The 15,469-nt window shown below is 39.2% G+C and overlaps 1 protein-coding gene across 4 annotated transcripts in view; it reads right to left on the bottom strand.

Annotated features, from left to right (window-relative positions):
• Positions 1-11,553, bottom strand: part of LOC137134361 (gamma-aminobutyric acid receptor subunit alpha-2-like) — a 31,098-nt gene extending 19,545 nt beyond the window's left edge. Inside the window, exons 1-3 of one of the 4 annotated variants that reach the window (XM_067519108.1) lie at positions 11,142-11,553; positions 10,584-10,668; positions 8,371-8,486 (exon numbers count right to left, since the gene is read on the bottom strand). In XM_067519108.1, coding sequence (XP_067375209.1) covers positions 8,371-8,486; positions 10,584-10,654 — 187 coding nt within the window. In that variant the 5' untranslated portion in view covers positions 10,655-10,668; positions 11,142-11,553. Of the gene's footprint in view, positions 1-8,370; positions 8,487-10,583; positions 10,669-11,141 lie in introns of those variants that run through there. The other 3 variants (XM_067519110.1, XM_067519111.1, XM_067519109.1) reach the window with 3 other exon arrangements.
• Between the last annotated feature and the right edge of the window lie 3,916 nt (positions 11,554-15,469).

Below are 15,469 nucleotides of genomic sequence, written 5' to 3'. Positions count from 1 at the left end.
GTGAGTGCATCAGCCCTGTTGCATCAGGTCCATTTGCTTTCAACAACACTGTCTCTTTCAATAATTACTGAAGCTCGATCTCTTGTGCTTGGTCAACTCAAAAGTCCTTCACATTTTTCTCAACACTCTGTGCTATAAAGTATCTTACAAACGACCTAAAGAGGAAAGTGTTGTCATGCCTGACAAGACAAGCTGCCATCTATGTCCCTATGACAAGGTGTATTGTTGAAATGCTTTTTAATTTATGAGGTACTGTAAATCAAAATCGAGTGGCAGGTTGCTGGGTAATATGTCTGATCTATTCAGCGAGACATACGCTGGGGTGCGTTTATTTATGTAAACCAGACCTTTATATTGTGAGTCATGCTTATTGAAAATCATCCGGTTTATTACAATGTGGCTCACAGAGGTCTTCATTAGTTTGATTTATTTAAAGAGAGGCACACATGAAACACCAACCCCTCAAAAACATCTTTAACAGTAAACACATTCATGGTGCACTGCTTCCATTTGTGAAATCATACAGGGTGGTTGACTTTATACTGAGGGTAGAATGTACCTTACAGGACAAGTGCACAGTCATATGTTTTGATACTGTACACATAATTATAGAGTTTTGCCACCACTTGATAGCCATTCAGGTGATTTTTATTCGAGGAAAGTGTGTGTTTAAAACAACCTTTGGGTCAATATATATGTTTTTAGTCAGTTTGGATTTGAATATTTAATTCAGGCAAATGCTCTGACCTGTCCACCCTACTTGTTGACAACACAGATTTAAATCCAAGCTCTATTATGTAAATGTAGTGACAACTGAAACAACAGTTATCAGGGAAGTTAATAATACATTTATGGTGGTAAATTGATCTGAAAATGCCTATTAGTGAGTAAATTCCTTGAGCTCAAACAGAGAGAGAGAGACTCTCAAAGAATTTAATTAAAAAGAACAAACAATTTCTTTCTACAATTCTCTGACATGGCTGTTTGAGTGTGTGGCTGTCATGTAACCCCTCACGCCAACTCGCCACCCTCACGGTAGTGCTCTGCTTTCTGCATTGCATTTTGTAAATACTCTGGGTGCAGTGGTTCATGCAGAAAGCTAGTGTAGTATGCTCTTGGACATGCTTAATTTCATTAGCTGCATATTAGCATATTCTTTACATAGGCCATAAAAATATTTTAGGCTACAATGGTGGAGATTTTATAAATGTATTCTACAATGGAAGGCAGTGTAAGATCCATGTTCTAATGCAATCTGCATTTCTAAGCTTTTTTTTGGGATTAAGTCTTTTCTATAAACGCTGTTTGAGTTCCATTACATTAACCCTTAACAGAATAAGCTGTTTAGATAATGGATGGATGACTGGAGTTTCACTGCAACACTACACAACAATCTACATATTGAGGTGAGAACGACGACATTTCACACGGTGGCTTTGTCATTATTATCAGCTACTGGTATATTATTTTGAATTCATATGAATAGGTTATAAAAATATCCATTCCCTCACCCTTAATTTGGTCCTGAGGCTTAGTGGTTCCGTTGCAGTCCTGTACATACATGCTTGTCATTCGTTATAAGAAATGCCTGACGTAGTTTGGTTTACCCACACATAGCAATCCAAAGTATTTCTGTGAGTGTGTGTGGACAGTGTGTAGGAGATGGATCTTGTTATATCACAACTTAAAAAAAACCACAATCATCTATCAAACCCCCCACAAGAATAGTAAAAGCCTTTGAAAATGAGATCCACCATCAACTGACAGCTCCAGCGCATTTGCATCGCATTAGTGAAGCAAATTTTTAAGCAAAGCTAACCTTATTTGTACAAATGATGCATCTTTGCAGTAGAAAAGTTAATCGGTTTCACCTGGTACCATTCTTCTGTTTATATTCCTCCTCAGTTCCCTTTCCAAGTTGCCAGATTATCTGCATTGTCGCCGCGACTTTCCAGCCTTCATTGAGTCCACGGTTTGGACCACACTGTGTTATATGACCTGACTCTGTCTGCCGCCCTGGTTTGTGAGTATTGACTCTCTCTGTTGCCGACCATACCAATGAACTAAGGAGTTAACTTTATTACGGATCCTCAAAACAATGCTATTGTAAGGAGGGGATCACCATGCTATGTAGATGTCTTAATCGATCCATGTGTGTGTTTTACCAAGACATGTGATTGAGTGGCTGCTTCTTCATGTAGAGCTAACGTTCCCTACGTGTTCATGCATTCTACTGTTGATTGCATCAAGTGTCAATTCTGCTCTAGTAAAAACCAAGTAAATATGAAAGAAGGATTTTCATGTGTGCCAATATTGTGAACCAAGTTAACGTCACGGAAGGATATGAGTCCAGAATTAAAGGACTATTCTTGGTTTTATGCATCTCGTGTTAGTGGAGGGATGGGGGGAGCCCAGAAACTGCCGGGCCTCCCTTACACAGTGCGAGGTTCAGTTCCACCTGCAACCTTCATCCTTCCCATCAGAGGAAGCCAAAGTTGCTTAGGTTCTAGCTCTGCTCACTGGCCGCACCCACCTCTGGGGAACAGCTTCTTGGACTCTTCAGGAGGCTTGTTGTTCCACATTTAAACCTTTGGGGGATGTGCTCTCTAGAATCTTCGAACCCGCTAGCCCAGAGGTGGAAGCTGCACTTAGTCTGTCTAGTCTGGCTCAGGGGACATGCGCCTTCATAGATTATATTATTGACTTTTACACGCTGGCTGCAGACAATGAATGGAATGATGCAGCATATGACACATTGTATGAAGGCCTGACATGCTTTAGCTTAGCAGCCTAAACTCAAGAATCTCCAGGACCTCGTGGAGGCAGCTAATCGCCTCAACAACTGCCGTAGAGAACGCCTTCCCAAGAAAGCCCATGCTCACCGCTATGCTTTTCATGCCTGTCAGCCATTCAAGACCCCAACGTTTCGCACCACCATCCTGTGTCAAGACCCCTTCTAAAACAATCACCAGAGCCCATGCAATTTATCCATTCTCACCTCTCACCTGAGGAAAGAGACGATTTAAGAGAGGACCGTGTTTTTATTGCGTCACATCAGATCATAAAGTTTCAGCAAAACCATCAGCTCAGCAGGGGCAGGGAGAACACTATCACTCATTGTCGGAGTCTTCTGACTCAAGGTCCCTAACACAAATGTTGATTCGTATTGCTTTATGCCAACTTCCCGTAGATATTCTCACTGACTCACCTCTTCATCCTCTAGTCCTCGGCATCCCCTGGTTGGAACTCCATAAACCACATTGACTGGCGAACGGGCAAGATTCTGGGTTAGTGCACCCCGTGTCTCACATGTTTACATTCTGCTCAGACCCCCATTGTCCTCGGATCCAGACACCGATTACTCTGATCTCTCCAAGGTTCACCATGTCAACGCAGTCCTGTAGCATCTCCTCCAAACAAACTGTTTTGTCAAAAGCTCCCCAACCCCGTCATATTCCTTAGATAAATCATCTCACCAGGCAAGATCCAGCTATGGAGGGGGGGCTGGAAGAAGAGATCATTCAAGCCCATGCACCAGCACCTTCCACTTGTCCCCCTCACCTTCTTTACATTTCTGAGAATCACCATGGACTTTGTGACTGTACATCCCCCTTCAAATGGCATGACCACAATCCTGACAGTTGACTGCTTCTATAAAATGGCTCTTTTTTTAACCAAATCCCAAGCTGCTCACCTCCAAGGAAAATGCTGACATTCTCCTCACCCATATTTTACGTCTTCATTGCCTCCGCCACGATTGTCTCAGACCAAGGACCCCAATTCACAGTCAAGTTCTGGGTGGAGTTTCACCTGCTCCCTTTGGGTCTGGAGCAGGAAGCTTGCCCCTTGCTTTGTTGATCCCTTCCCCATTTTTTAAAGCTGTCAACCCCATGGCTGTCAAGCTACATCTACCCAGACCACTTAGGATGCATCCCACATCCTACGTGTCAAAGGTCAAATCAGTACTCACCAGCAGACTAGACTCACCTGCTCTCTCTCTTCTGTTTATATTCCTCCTCAGTTCCCTTACCAAGCTGCCAGATTATTTACATTCTCACCGCAACTTTCCAGCCTTCATTAAGTTCATTTCATTTTTCAGTCTATCCATGGTTCGGACCATGCTACATTTTATGACCTGACTCTCCCTGGGACCCTGGTTTGTGAGTGATCGCTTCCTATAGACTCTCTATTCTGCTTTTCCCAACTATCTTCTTTTAATAAACTTCTTAAGTTGAGTGGTTGTGCGTGGCACATTATTGGGTCCAAACTTGAAACCAGCCCTTGCAATAGAAGCACAGCCCTCAGGTAAAATACATTTTTATGGTTTAAAAATATCCAGAGTGCATTTAACGCCTGAGGACACGAGGACATTAGGAACAAGGACAATACCTAAAGTTAATCTATTCAGCAAGAACAATCACAGGCACGTGTTTTTCACATAATCTGAATCATTTGGTACAGATGGGCCTGCTGAACCATGTTTAATTGGTCAGACGCAACCTGTCTGTGTTAGGGGACTTTGCATTCTGTTGTGCAGCTATCCAAATGTTAACCCATGCCAGTTGGGACACAGATAAAAAGCAACAGCAAAAATCCATCCAGTGTTGAATTTGGATGAGTCAGGAAAACCATGTAACATCAGATCATCCGATATGTTCAAAATGTCCTTACTGCTGATTGCTCTAACAGAACCGTAATTAAAGAATTTATTAAAACTTTCTATCAAAAGTATTCAACTCCTGGTTATTAATTCTGTAGGTGATGAGTCTGTCTGGTTACTGTACTACATCTAGTCTCTAAAGCTGTTTTAGCAACATTTATGCTCTACTACATGATCAGCAATAGGCATTTTGGTGCCTAGATCATTATTTATAAGATCAAACAATCCAAACAGAAGGCATCTATCTATCATCTGGCCTGCAAACTACAAAGTCTTCTACTATACCCATTTTGGCAAAGGAAATGTCTATTTTTAACCAGAACTCAAGAAACAGACACAAGTATGACAATTTTCTTAATAGAAATTTGAATTAATCAATAAACTATTTTATTGTGGAGAGGTGCTGCTGATGCTTGCAGGGACACAGAGTCACCGAACAGCCCTGGCAGCAGTGCAGACATTTTTACTTGCAAATGACCAATCAGTGAAAAGCAACAATTTCTGCTTGATTAGTAAGTGTATAAGCTTCTTATTTATTCTATTAAAAAAAAAGTGGCAACTACCTAAAGCATTGTGCAAAGTGTAAAGAGTGAAGCTGTATCAGAGGAAGGAGAGGCAGGTCTGGGCCAAGCAATCATGAGTCTCAAGCTAGCTCTAACTTAAACTGCACATTGTAACTTTGATCAATAAGTTGAAAATCATTAGCAATTTGTTACCCATTTACATAGAATTCAAGCGTTTGTGCCTATGAACTCGGTTTTTGTGGGAAATCAGGTTGAGGAAAGCAACGAGACTGACACTAAACAAAGTTAAGATTTGCAAAACCAAAACAGTGAGCTGACACATGTTAAAACACGCAGTCGCACTGCAGGACAGCTGATAAAAAGCTGTGATTTTTCACCACAAACCAGCTTTCATGTCAAAAAGACTTTTTATATATTAAAAAATGGATTAGCGCAGCTTTAAATATTCCTTGTTAAGGATGAGTAAAGATTTTTCCTCTTCCTTAAACTCTAGAAAACAGATGCATGGTTGTATTAATACTAACCTACCATTGGAGAAGTGACCTACAGTAACAGAACTTTTTCTTTACATCAAATCTATATCATTTAAACTAGGGACAAAGGCCCTTACAACACCGTGTTGGAATTCCAACTCATACAGCTGTTGATCTTTCTTGATGCAACTTTAAAACTGGAACATGATGTATAGCTCTAAGCATTAAGTTGCTGAATATAAGACAACTTTTTTTGCTTCGACAAACAAATTAGTAGCATAAGTGTGAATGTGAACAGAAGTGAGCTGCCTCGCAGTTACACTAATGATGATGTGGGAGCAACTGTGCTTTCTGCATTCACTCGGTAGAAGAGCTTTGTGTGACATCGGCACTTGAAACAGACGGCAGGAATGAAAAATAAACGCAGAATAAAAGGACTGCGAATTATAATTTAGTCCATAGCAACTACATTATAGGCTATAGGAGAAATAGCTGTGTATGGTTTAAAAAGAAATTGGCCTGTTTAATCAAACACATGGCTGATGTTATATTGTATTTGCTATACATAAATACAAGGAAAATGTGCAGACTGAACCCACACAGTCATTCATTCAGTGTTGAAACCCTCTATTGGCCCCAAGGGGACATGTGGGTTAATCTTGAAAACCTCTGCTCCATATTCCTTTTTATCATTTGATACTCAGCGGAAGCTATATAACTCTCTTATTCACTGCATTAAGAAACAGTAAAAAGCTTGTCGGTACAGTCTTAACTGTCTATTACTCAATGATCAACCTTAATATAGGATCATCATGAACCTTGGTGTTTTTGTATTAAACAGTGTCTGAAAGGATCTTGTTCTTTAGGATCTGGTAGCGAAATTATTTTAGTTTATAGCAATAGCAATAGATATGTTTATTGTTCAGACCTATTACATATTTTATCTACTACATATGTATCCATTATATACTGTAGGCATATTTTATTGCCCTCTTCAATCATGGAAACTGTCAAAAGGACTAGCCCTGTATCCGTACATTCATGCAGTGGTGATGAGGCTCTGTTTTTACTCTGCAATTACAAACGTGTTATAAACCGAAGACCATGGAAAAGTTAACAAGGTTTTCGCACAGATGAGTCGTGCTGGTCTAGGGTGTCTACAACGTGGAAAACTGCATCTGATGGTCATTTCCGTTATTTTAAAATACATTCTAAACCACTGTGTCTGTGTAATTAACAGATACAGTGCTCTCTGGGTGTTAATGTGAAGGTTAACTGCCTGCTCGGTAAGAATCGGATCAAAATGCGTCCGTTCTTGATACTGTGTAGGATGAAGTTTGTCTTTAACTCGCCTTCAGAGCTGCCTGTAGGTGGAGAATCATTAGTTAATGTAATTTTCCACTCAAATCAATATAGTTTATTGGAGCAGTCATATAAATCTCCCAGTGGACTATACATACGCTGTCAAATGTGCCAGTGCAAAATCAATGAGGCCATGAATTATGACTATTATGCTGCACTGTATTCCCAGGTCAAACATATATGCTTTTGATAAATAAGGTAAAGTAGCACAACTATTACTGTACGTTCTCTTATAATGTTACATCCTGAGGCCTGCCTGGCTAAAGGAGGTCTGCTGCCCATATGGCTGCTTCTAGACTGGGCTGATGGCCCAGGGAATTTGAATTTCTAATGGCACCAAATCCTGCAGGAGAAGCACAGCTTTGGGGTGAGGGGCCATCTGGAAATGAAATGCCAAACATGGAGAATGATGGGAGAGACAAGAATGAAGAGGGGAACAGCGCACAGCACCGAGGCCACAGGAGAAAACACGATGCTCCTCAAATAACGAAATGTAGTGTTTTACTGCAGAGAGTCAAAATTAGCATTTAAAATTGTATTTTAACATAACACTTCTTCCAATATGAATTTACTCACATAACAACACTAAATCAACCACCAACTTACTTATCCACTTTATTTAAAGTGTAGTAGTGTCTTAGGAGATTTTCACTGAAAGCACATTATAATAACAAATAGCCATATATAAAGGCAAATAGATCTGTGCAGCCTAAAAATGCAAATTATCTACAAATATTGTTATTCCTGGGTGTGGTTGTTACCTTTATTACAGATAATACAAATCTAGCTGTCCAGAATGTCAAATGAATTAGGCTATAACGTTTTATGGGATAAATACTTTTCAAATTGCTATCTTTATCTCAAACTGGTCATTTTAAAAGTGTAATTTGAAAAGTAATGGAAAAATTAGTGTAATAAAAAAATGACCTGATAGAATATTAAACATATAACACATATTAGCCACACTACTGAAATAATTAGAGAGCCAGCAGTTTTAGCACAACAGATGCTGTGGGCATTTTCTGGAATAACTTAAAAATATAGCCCTCTGCGGGGTTAAATGTGGCCAGTTTGGCTGCTGTTACTTTCCAGGAAGTGTGGTGAGTGTTATATAACCCAAGTCTTTTGTGCACAGAGTGTGTTTGTCAGTTTATTCTTGAGGGGATAGCTGTCAAAGGTTATCAGCACTACAAAAGCTGATGTTAAATGAAGTGTCCTCACTCCAAATGAGCCGTCAACCATTAAAATAAAGAGACACGTTCTGTTTCATAACGCTCATAACGTTTCAGATTGTACAAATTGTTAAATTATGGACATCTGCACGTGCAATGATGGTACATGATTTTCTTACCCCCAAGACCAGGCCGTAAACGGTTGTCATATCCATCTAGCAGTCTGTCCAGGATACGTGTAAACAGGGTAATGTTGGTTTTAAAGGCATCCGACGAGGCATCGGCATTCACTGATCTGTTAGATGGATACACAGTAACAACAGGCCCAATTAAGGACAACATCACAAACAGCGATCTGATTACATTTTAAATGTATTTATACATTTAAATAGTTTCTACTCAAATTCTTGATTTGCAAAAAGGAAATGGGCTCTAATTTTCTGGCAGATACCCCATAGGTGTCCACACAGAGAGACACATTGGAACAATAAACAATAAACATCACCATGTTGGACATGGAGACTCGCTAATCTGTCTTTATGGCCTCATGTTTATGATTTGTGATAACTAGCTTTATTCTATCACTATAAGAAAAAAGCCTTTTGTATAAGAGGTTAACATGGAAAATCAAAGCCTTATAGTCACTGTGGTATTTTGTTTATAGCCTAACAATAGAAACACAAATGATTATTATCTGTGATTATCTTGCTAAACAAAATGTATCAATATCAAACTTCAGCTTGTCACTGAGTTATTTTCTGCAATAGTCCTAATGCCAATGGAAGAATCCTGTTTACTTTTTGTAGAGGGAACCAGGGTCATGCTGATTTCCAGGTTGGCCTACAAAAAAAATAAAAAACAGCTCATCCCTCCAGAGATCTAAATGCAAATGTAAAAAAAATGTAACCAAAAAAAAAAAAAAACCTTCCTTTCTGCTCTTTCCTGCACTTGCATCTCATGAAACGGAAACACCTTTTCTGATAGGACTTCGCTTTGATGTTTTCTCCTTGACTTAGATTTTTTGCTTGCCTTGTTCCTCAATTGGAAGTCGCTTTGGATAAAAGCGTCTGCTAAATGATTAAATGTAAATGAGAGCTGGAGATTCATGGTAAACAAAGGAACATTAAACCTCACCACAATCACCACAGTTGGTGTAACATCCTCAGGCTATGGGAATGTTTTACAGGAAAAGGAAATGTAGGTATTGGCTATGTAATAGCATATTCATCATTTTGACATTTTATGTTTGTCTCCCATTACTTCAATTACCTCCAGTGTATTTGGCTTAATGTAAACTACTTTTAGTATGTTGCCACTTATTTTTGTTAGAATTGGTCCACAGTAAAAATATACAAATACAATTATTACCAAACCTATATTACACTTAAGTACACTATGCATGTGTAAGAAATCCTCAGTCAACTAGTAGAAAGTTACACTTTCAAATTAATTTCTTACATAAAAGTATTCAGGTTTTTTTTTTATTATTGTTAGCATGTGTTAGCAATAGCTTAGCTTTAAAAAACAAATTCTGTGTTTATGTGATATTGTACAGACCTGCACACCAAGGGCAACATAACTGCTAAAAACAGTTACATTTTTCAAAATGTTTAAGCCGATTCAAGAGCAGACTTTATATTAATCGTAAATCTCGGCTTGTACTGTTCACATTTTGATGATTTAATGAAGCTTTGAGGTGAATTTAATTAATTAACTTAAATTGCGTCCCATAAATGTGACTTTGTCTTATCTTGTTGATGGTGTGAGCAGTTACCTGACCTGAATAATCACGCTGGGCAATATCAAAAGACACTGTTCACCCAATGTGACCATGTCCTCTGAACAAGTGTCCTGTGGGGGCGTAGCACATACATTATATGTATTTAATAACATTGCTCAGACATATTAATTTACTATTTAGCTATTTATACATTCAAAGTAAAGCCACCAGGTTATAAATTACTTTTTAAGGTGTTTTTTTTTTTGTTTGTTTGTTTTTTGGGGGGGTTTTTTGTGATTAGCCAAATTTTCTTTATTCATGTTTGGATGTGGTTGTGTTTTTTCATCTGGAATAATAAATCTCTAATAAATCATCTGGAATAAATATTAAATATCTCTAATAGGCTGCATTTTCAACCAGGCACGATAATTACCCACATGCCCTCTGGGTCGTTTTTTATGGTCAGACTGAGGATGCTGAGGGCAACAAAAAAAAAAAAAAAACAGTCTCTCCTCCTGCGCAATGTGTGTCAGCTGATAACAGTCCAGTAGGCTCTATGTTAAATATAGATAAATAGAGACCTCCAGTCCGCCCCCAGAGACAGTGCGATGATCCGACCGATCCTAGAGCTCGCATGGTCGCTTGAAGGCGTCTCCAAAGTAAAAGACTCACCTGGTTTCCCAGAGAGCCGTTAACGCCAGCAGACAGATGAGACGTAGAGACGCGCTCTCTCTGCTCCACATGGCTGCTTCAACACCTACACACAGCAGGACAGTTCTGTATGACCGGAGGTTCAGTCAAACATCACAGGCCACTGGATTTATATGCGACCTATATAGGTCGTTATATCATCGCTGATGTTTGGGGGAATTCCCCTTAGCATGCGAAAGAATTAGACATACAAGAGGAAGAAGCAGCAGCAGAGACAGCAGCTGACAGTAATTAGTATTCACGTCCCACGCCTCCACTCACTAACATTAACGTTACCCAAAATATGGACACATTTGAAGCCGTGTCAATAATTGAATCTGTGAAAACGAACTAAATGCAGAGATGTAGCTCATAATAATAATAATAATAATAATAATAATAATACAGAAAAACGTGGAATAGCTTCTCTATAACAATGCAGCCTCTCCTCCTATAATAAATCCTAACAGACATGCATGATTTTCTTTCTCTTTTGATCTCTAAGGTGCAAAACACAATCCCCTCAAACGCACACAGTACCTGCTGCAGCCGGAATCGTCGAAGATGCAAGAAAGTTAAAATCAATTCACCGCTGGCTCCTCTTTTGATGCGACTCACTGAGTACAAGTCTGTCATGAGAACAAAGCTGGGAGCATTGATAAATCACAGTCTGAGCCAGCAGCAGGAATGCATCCGAAATACACTGGCGTTCATGGTGTCCCAGAATGTAATAGGAAAAAAAAAAAAAAATTAATAAAGGCAATGATGTTAATGACAACAAGATAGAAACGAAATGAAATTTAAAAAATTGAAATTAAATAAAAATAAAAAATCAGCAGTTGAGGGAGCTGATCCTGGCTTTAAATTGCCCTGTTCAGCATCCTTCTCAGCTCCTACAGAAGCTCGATGTGAATCGTGATAAGCAAGAAGCACCTCTCAGTCTCCCTCATCTCAACACAAAAAACTACAAAGGCTGAGGAGGAGACTCACTGGGTCCTAGCGGTAGCTTGGTATGTACTCAGCCTCCCTCCTGGAGCCTGCTGCAGGGAGTGTGGAAGGATGTGTGGATGCTAATGAATGTTGCTTTTTTTATTATATAGTGGCACATTGATTACAGTCAAGCTTCTTTGCATTGCATTGCTGTGATGAAAGTGACATGTTTGGCAATGGACTATATGGCTTTAAGCACTTTGGTTAATTCATTTTGATAGCAATGGTCACTAGATCCTTGATCACTAAAAAGCAAGCAGCCTAATTATATGGTCCTGTGTATTTACTGGAATGGAACAGCCTTGAAGGTAGCAATTAGACCACAGGACACTCACACAAATTAATGACTTTAGCAGGTTGGCAACTTCAACCTAAAATGGCATGTCAGTTTCTAATCAACATGAATAAATTAAAGATTGATAATCCAATTCATACTGTGTCTGGTTAACAACTCAACTGTTTTGACAAAGAGGAAGCGAAAGTGCCTCATGTATCATAAAGGTACAGTAGGTATCACAACAATGTGTTTTACTTTGTTGCGTGAGTGGGTTTGTGCAGTTGCGGCAATGAATGGTGCTCTTGACATTTTGCTGTTGCTAGGACTGTACATTGTGATAGAAATAGTCTTTTCAAGTGTCTGCTATAACTTTATTGTTAAAAGCATGTAGGGTTATTTTTCCAGACTCATTAATACATAACTCATTATTACAGTGAATCAACACAGTCATTATATTTAAAAACAAATATTACGGTTTTTCTTTCTAACTAATTCAAAATCCAACACTGAAGTCAGTGTACAAATCAATGATTAGATGTTTGCATTTTGTTTGTATTTTCTTCTAAATGGACCAAATGAGGCAGCAAACACATGAGGAAATGTGAAAAAGACAAAAGCTTATTTTTATTGGTAAATTCCATAACATAAAACATAATAGTTAGTGTCTATTGTTGTTTTGTATTGTTTTTTTATTTCTTGGAAAGAAACATTCACTTTTAATTGCGTTTAAGCAGTGTTGTCTGTCTTTGTCTCCACATTCTTTTAATAATAAAGCAGAAAATGAACTAGATTGTGACTCCTTTCATGTCTGGATTACTACTACAGGCAACTGCAGTCTCCCAGGACCACCCAATCCCTACATCACTTGGTTTTTGATCATTTGAAGGGGGACGCTGTGTTAAAGCATGGTTTGATAACATGAATTATTTAATTTTACGCTGTGCTCAGATGGTGCATGATTAACCAGCTTATCAAGTGGTAAAGCCCAGCTCAGTAATCTTGTGTTGAATTCCTTGGGTTTGTAAAAACTAAATCTAAGACCTAATTAATAACACATTGATCATGTAGAAATGAAATATGTTTGTGCTGTAATGATTTAAAGCGTAGCTTTTTTTTTTTAGCTAACTGTGGTGGATTCTCAGAGTGAATGGAGGATCGAAGAACATTAAGACCTGGTGACTGATAACCTGGCACACACGCACAAGAGATCAAAACCTTCCTCTGGACCTCGAGGCTGGACCATTATCAAGCAGCCACTGCCTCCCTTTGCCATACTTCAGATCTTTTGCTCTAATCCATACCTCTGACAGATGATCGATGAGGCCGTTCATCTCAATAACGATGACCCGCGGGCTCGTCCTCAAGCCCAACAAAGGAGGCAGGTATGAAACAGTCATCTGAGCAGAAGTACGGAAAAAAAGCAAGTAAATCTCTTCTTTTATTTTGTAAAACCGTGTTTGCCACCCGTTCCTCATTTCTCCAAACTGGGCTTTCAGTTGGACTGTTTGCCTTTTGGACACGTACCCTTACAACGCTTTGTTCATTGCAAGACGCTGCATCATACGCAGCCTACAGTTCCACCAGCACTGTGTGTCCCAGCTCAATGTAGAAGAATGTAAACACATAATTACAAGCTTTACAGTCCACACGTCTAAATAAAACTATAGTTTAACCCCTTTCTAACACTGTCACCGGTGGTGTTACGTGTTTTGTGATCAGCAGTGGTGTTGGTGTGTGGAAAGTGATGTGTGGTAAAGATTCTATAATCATCCTGATGTCTTGAATAGTTTGTCAAAACGCACATTTGTCCTGACAGCTCTGTGATTTACGTCACACCGATTAATGTCACATATTTAATGTGTACAGTGCAGTGCGCAAATTAATTCATCATTAGCATGATTAATGGAGTGCTGATAAACTCCAATCTGTCCTTTAACAGACTTGTCCATTAACCCTTTGATTAGTTATCACAGCCGCCGCTTCCAGTACATGGAAAACCGGTAAACAGCTATGAAAATGCAAATTGAGACAGACAGGAATTGACTGATGTGCCTTCAGTCAGTTGGAGAGCAGCTCAATAATGATCTGGTCAATCAAAAAAACAGGTACAGCGACTGAAATACACACCAGCAGCCGCTTCTATTGCTTACGTGTAAGCAGGCTGAAATGAATAGGTGCATGTAGATATAATCAATAATTTATAGCTGAGTTTAAATTTTGCTTTGTTGCAGAGTAAAGTGGAATAAAATGCAAAAAGCTGTGTTGAGGTTATATGAGTTGAATGGCTGCACAAATGCCACACACACACACACACACACACACACACACACACACACACACACACACACACACACGGAGAGACACACGCACACACAAATTTACACCAGTACCAGCTGGTGATTTTTTACCTGGGTGGTGCTGCAGGCACTGAGGGCTTGTGCGTACATATGATCAATGTTGTTGTCAACCTTGGTGCACTAAGCTTTGATTATAGGAGAGTGTTACATTTATTCCACAACTGAAAACGTGAAAAGAAAACACACTCCATCTCACAGCTCAGCTTTGATACATAACCTGTCTCTTTTCTGGCTGAGTAAAAGGATCTTCCAGAAAACAAAACAAGGCTTGGGCTTGAAAATATAGTTTATTTAAGGGCTGCCAGCAGAGCATGCACTGCAGGGCTACTGTACTACAGCCAGCTGTGGTGGTGCATGCAATATGAATCATGTCTTGGCTACCAAGTCAATCACTTGCAGATTTTTACATTAACTAACTACTATGAGATGCTGTAGCATTTTCATACTATGTTGCATAAAGGGTAAAACAAATTAATTATTCTCCCCCTTCCAAAAAGTGAAGGGTTCTGAAAACGTTCCCACAAATGTCATTTTTTTGACTCTGGATGGTTTTGTTGTTGTGATTAATTAAATAAGGTTTGTGCAAATGGTTAAATTGTCAGTTATATGAATGCTAAATTAATTATTCACTAAAGATTTATAGATTAATTATAAGCCTTTATGGTGTTTTAGGTTTGTTTGATCAGCAAGTTTCTGGCTGTTGACATTTCTTCAGGCCAGTCACCATTAGTCAATAGCTAATGTTGGCCAAACAACCACCTGCCCTAGTGGCAGATACACACACACAACAATATGGGGCATTCGTTCATTATCAATCCTCACAGATATGGAAAGTGACATTAGTTGCACAAAAGGATATTTCCAGCTCTAAATTGGATTTTTGTAAACAACTTAGGGCTGCAAAGCAACTCACAGCTTAATTAATGTTTTCAATCATCACACAGAACAGCTAAACATGATATCATGTGGGATACTTTTGATTTGATACTGTCCTGATCCGGACCTCAGTTCCACTTCCTGCCCAGGACTTTTATTTTGTAGCCCCCTTTACCTGCTTCCTGCTTCATGTTTTGTTGATCATTCTGATTGTTTTCACCTGTTCCCTGGTTCATTTATAGCCAGCTCTCCCCACAGTCCCCTGCCAGATCCTCAGTCTAACTCCTGGACAGTGCGCCTTGCTCCCTGGTTGAACTGATTCCTGATTCCTGATTCCTGATTCCTGATTCCTGATTCCTGATTCCTGA

This window comes from Channa argus, chromosome 10, assembly GCF_033026475.1.
Source record: "Channa argus isolate prfri chromosome 10, Channa argus male v1.0, whole genome shotgun sequence".
In the NCBI taxonomy this organism is placed as follows: domain Eukaryota; kingdom Metazoa; phylum Chordata; class Actinopteri; order Anabantiformes; family Channidae; genus Channa; species Channa argus.
This window is presented reverse-complemented; position numbering and strand designations above follow the sequence as displayed.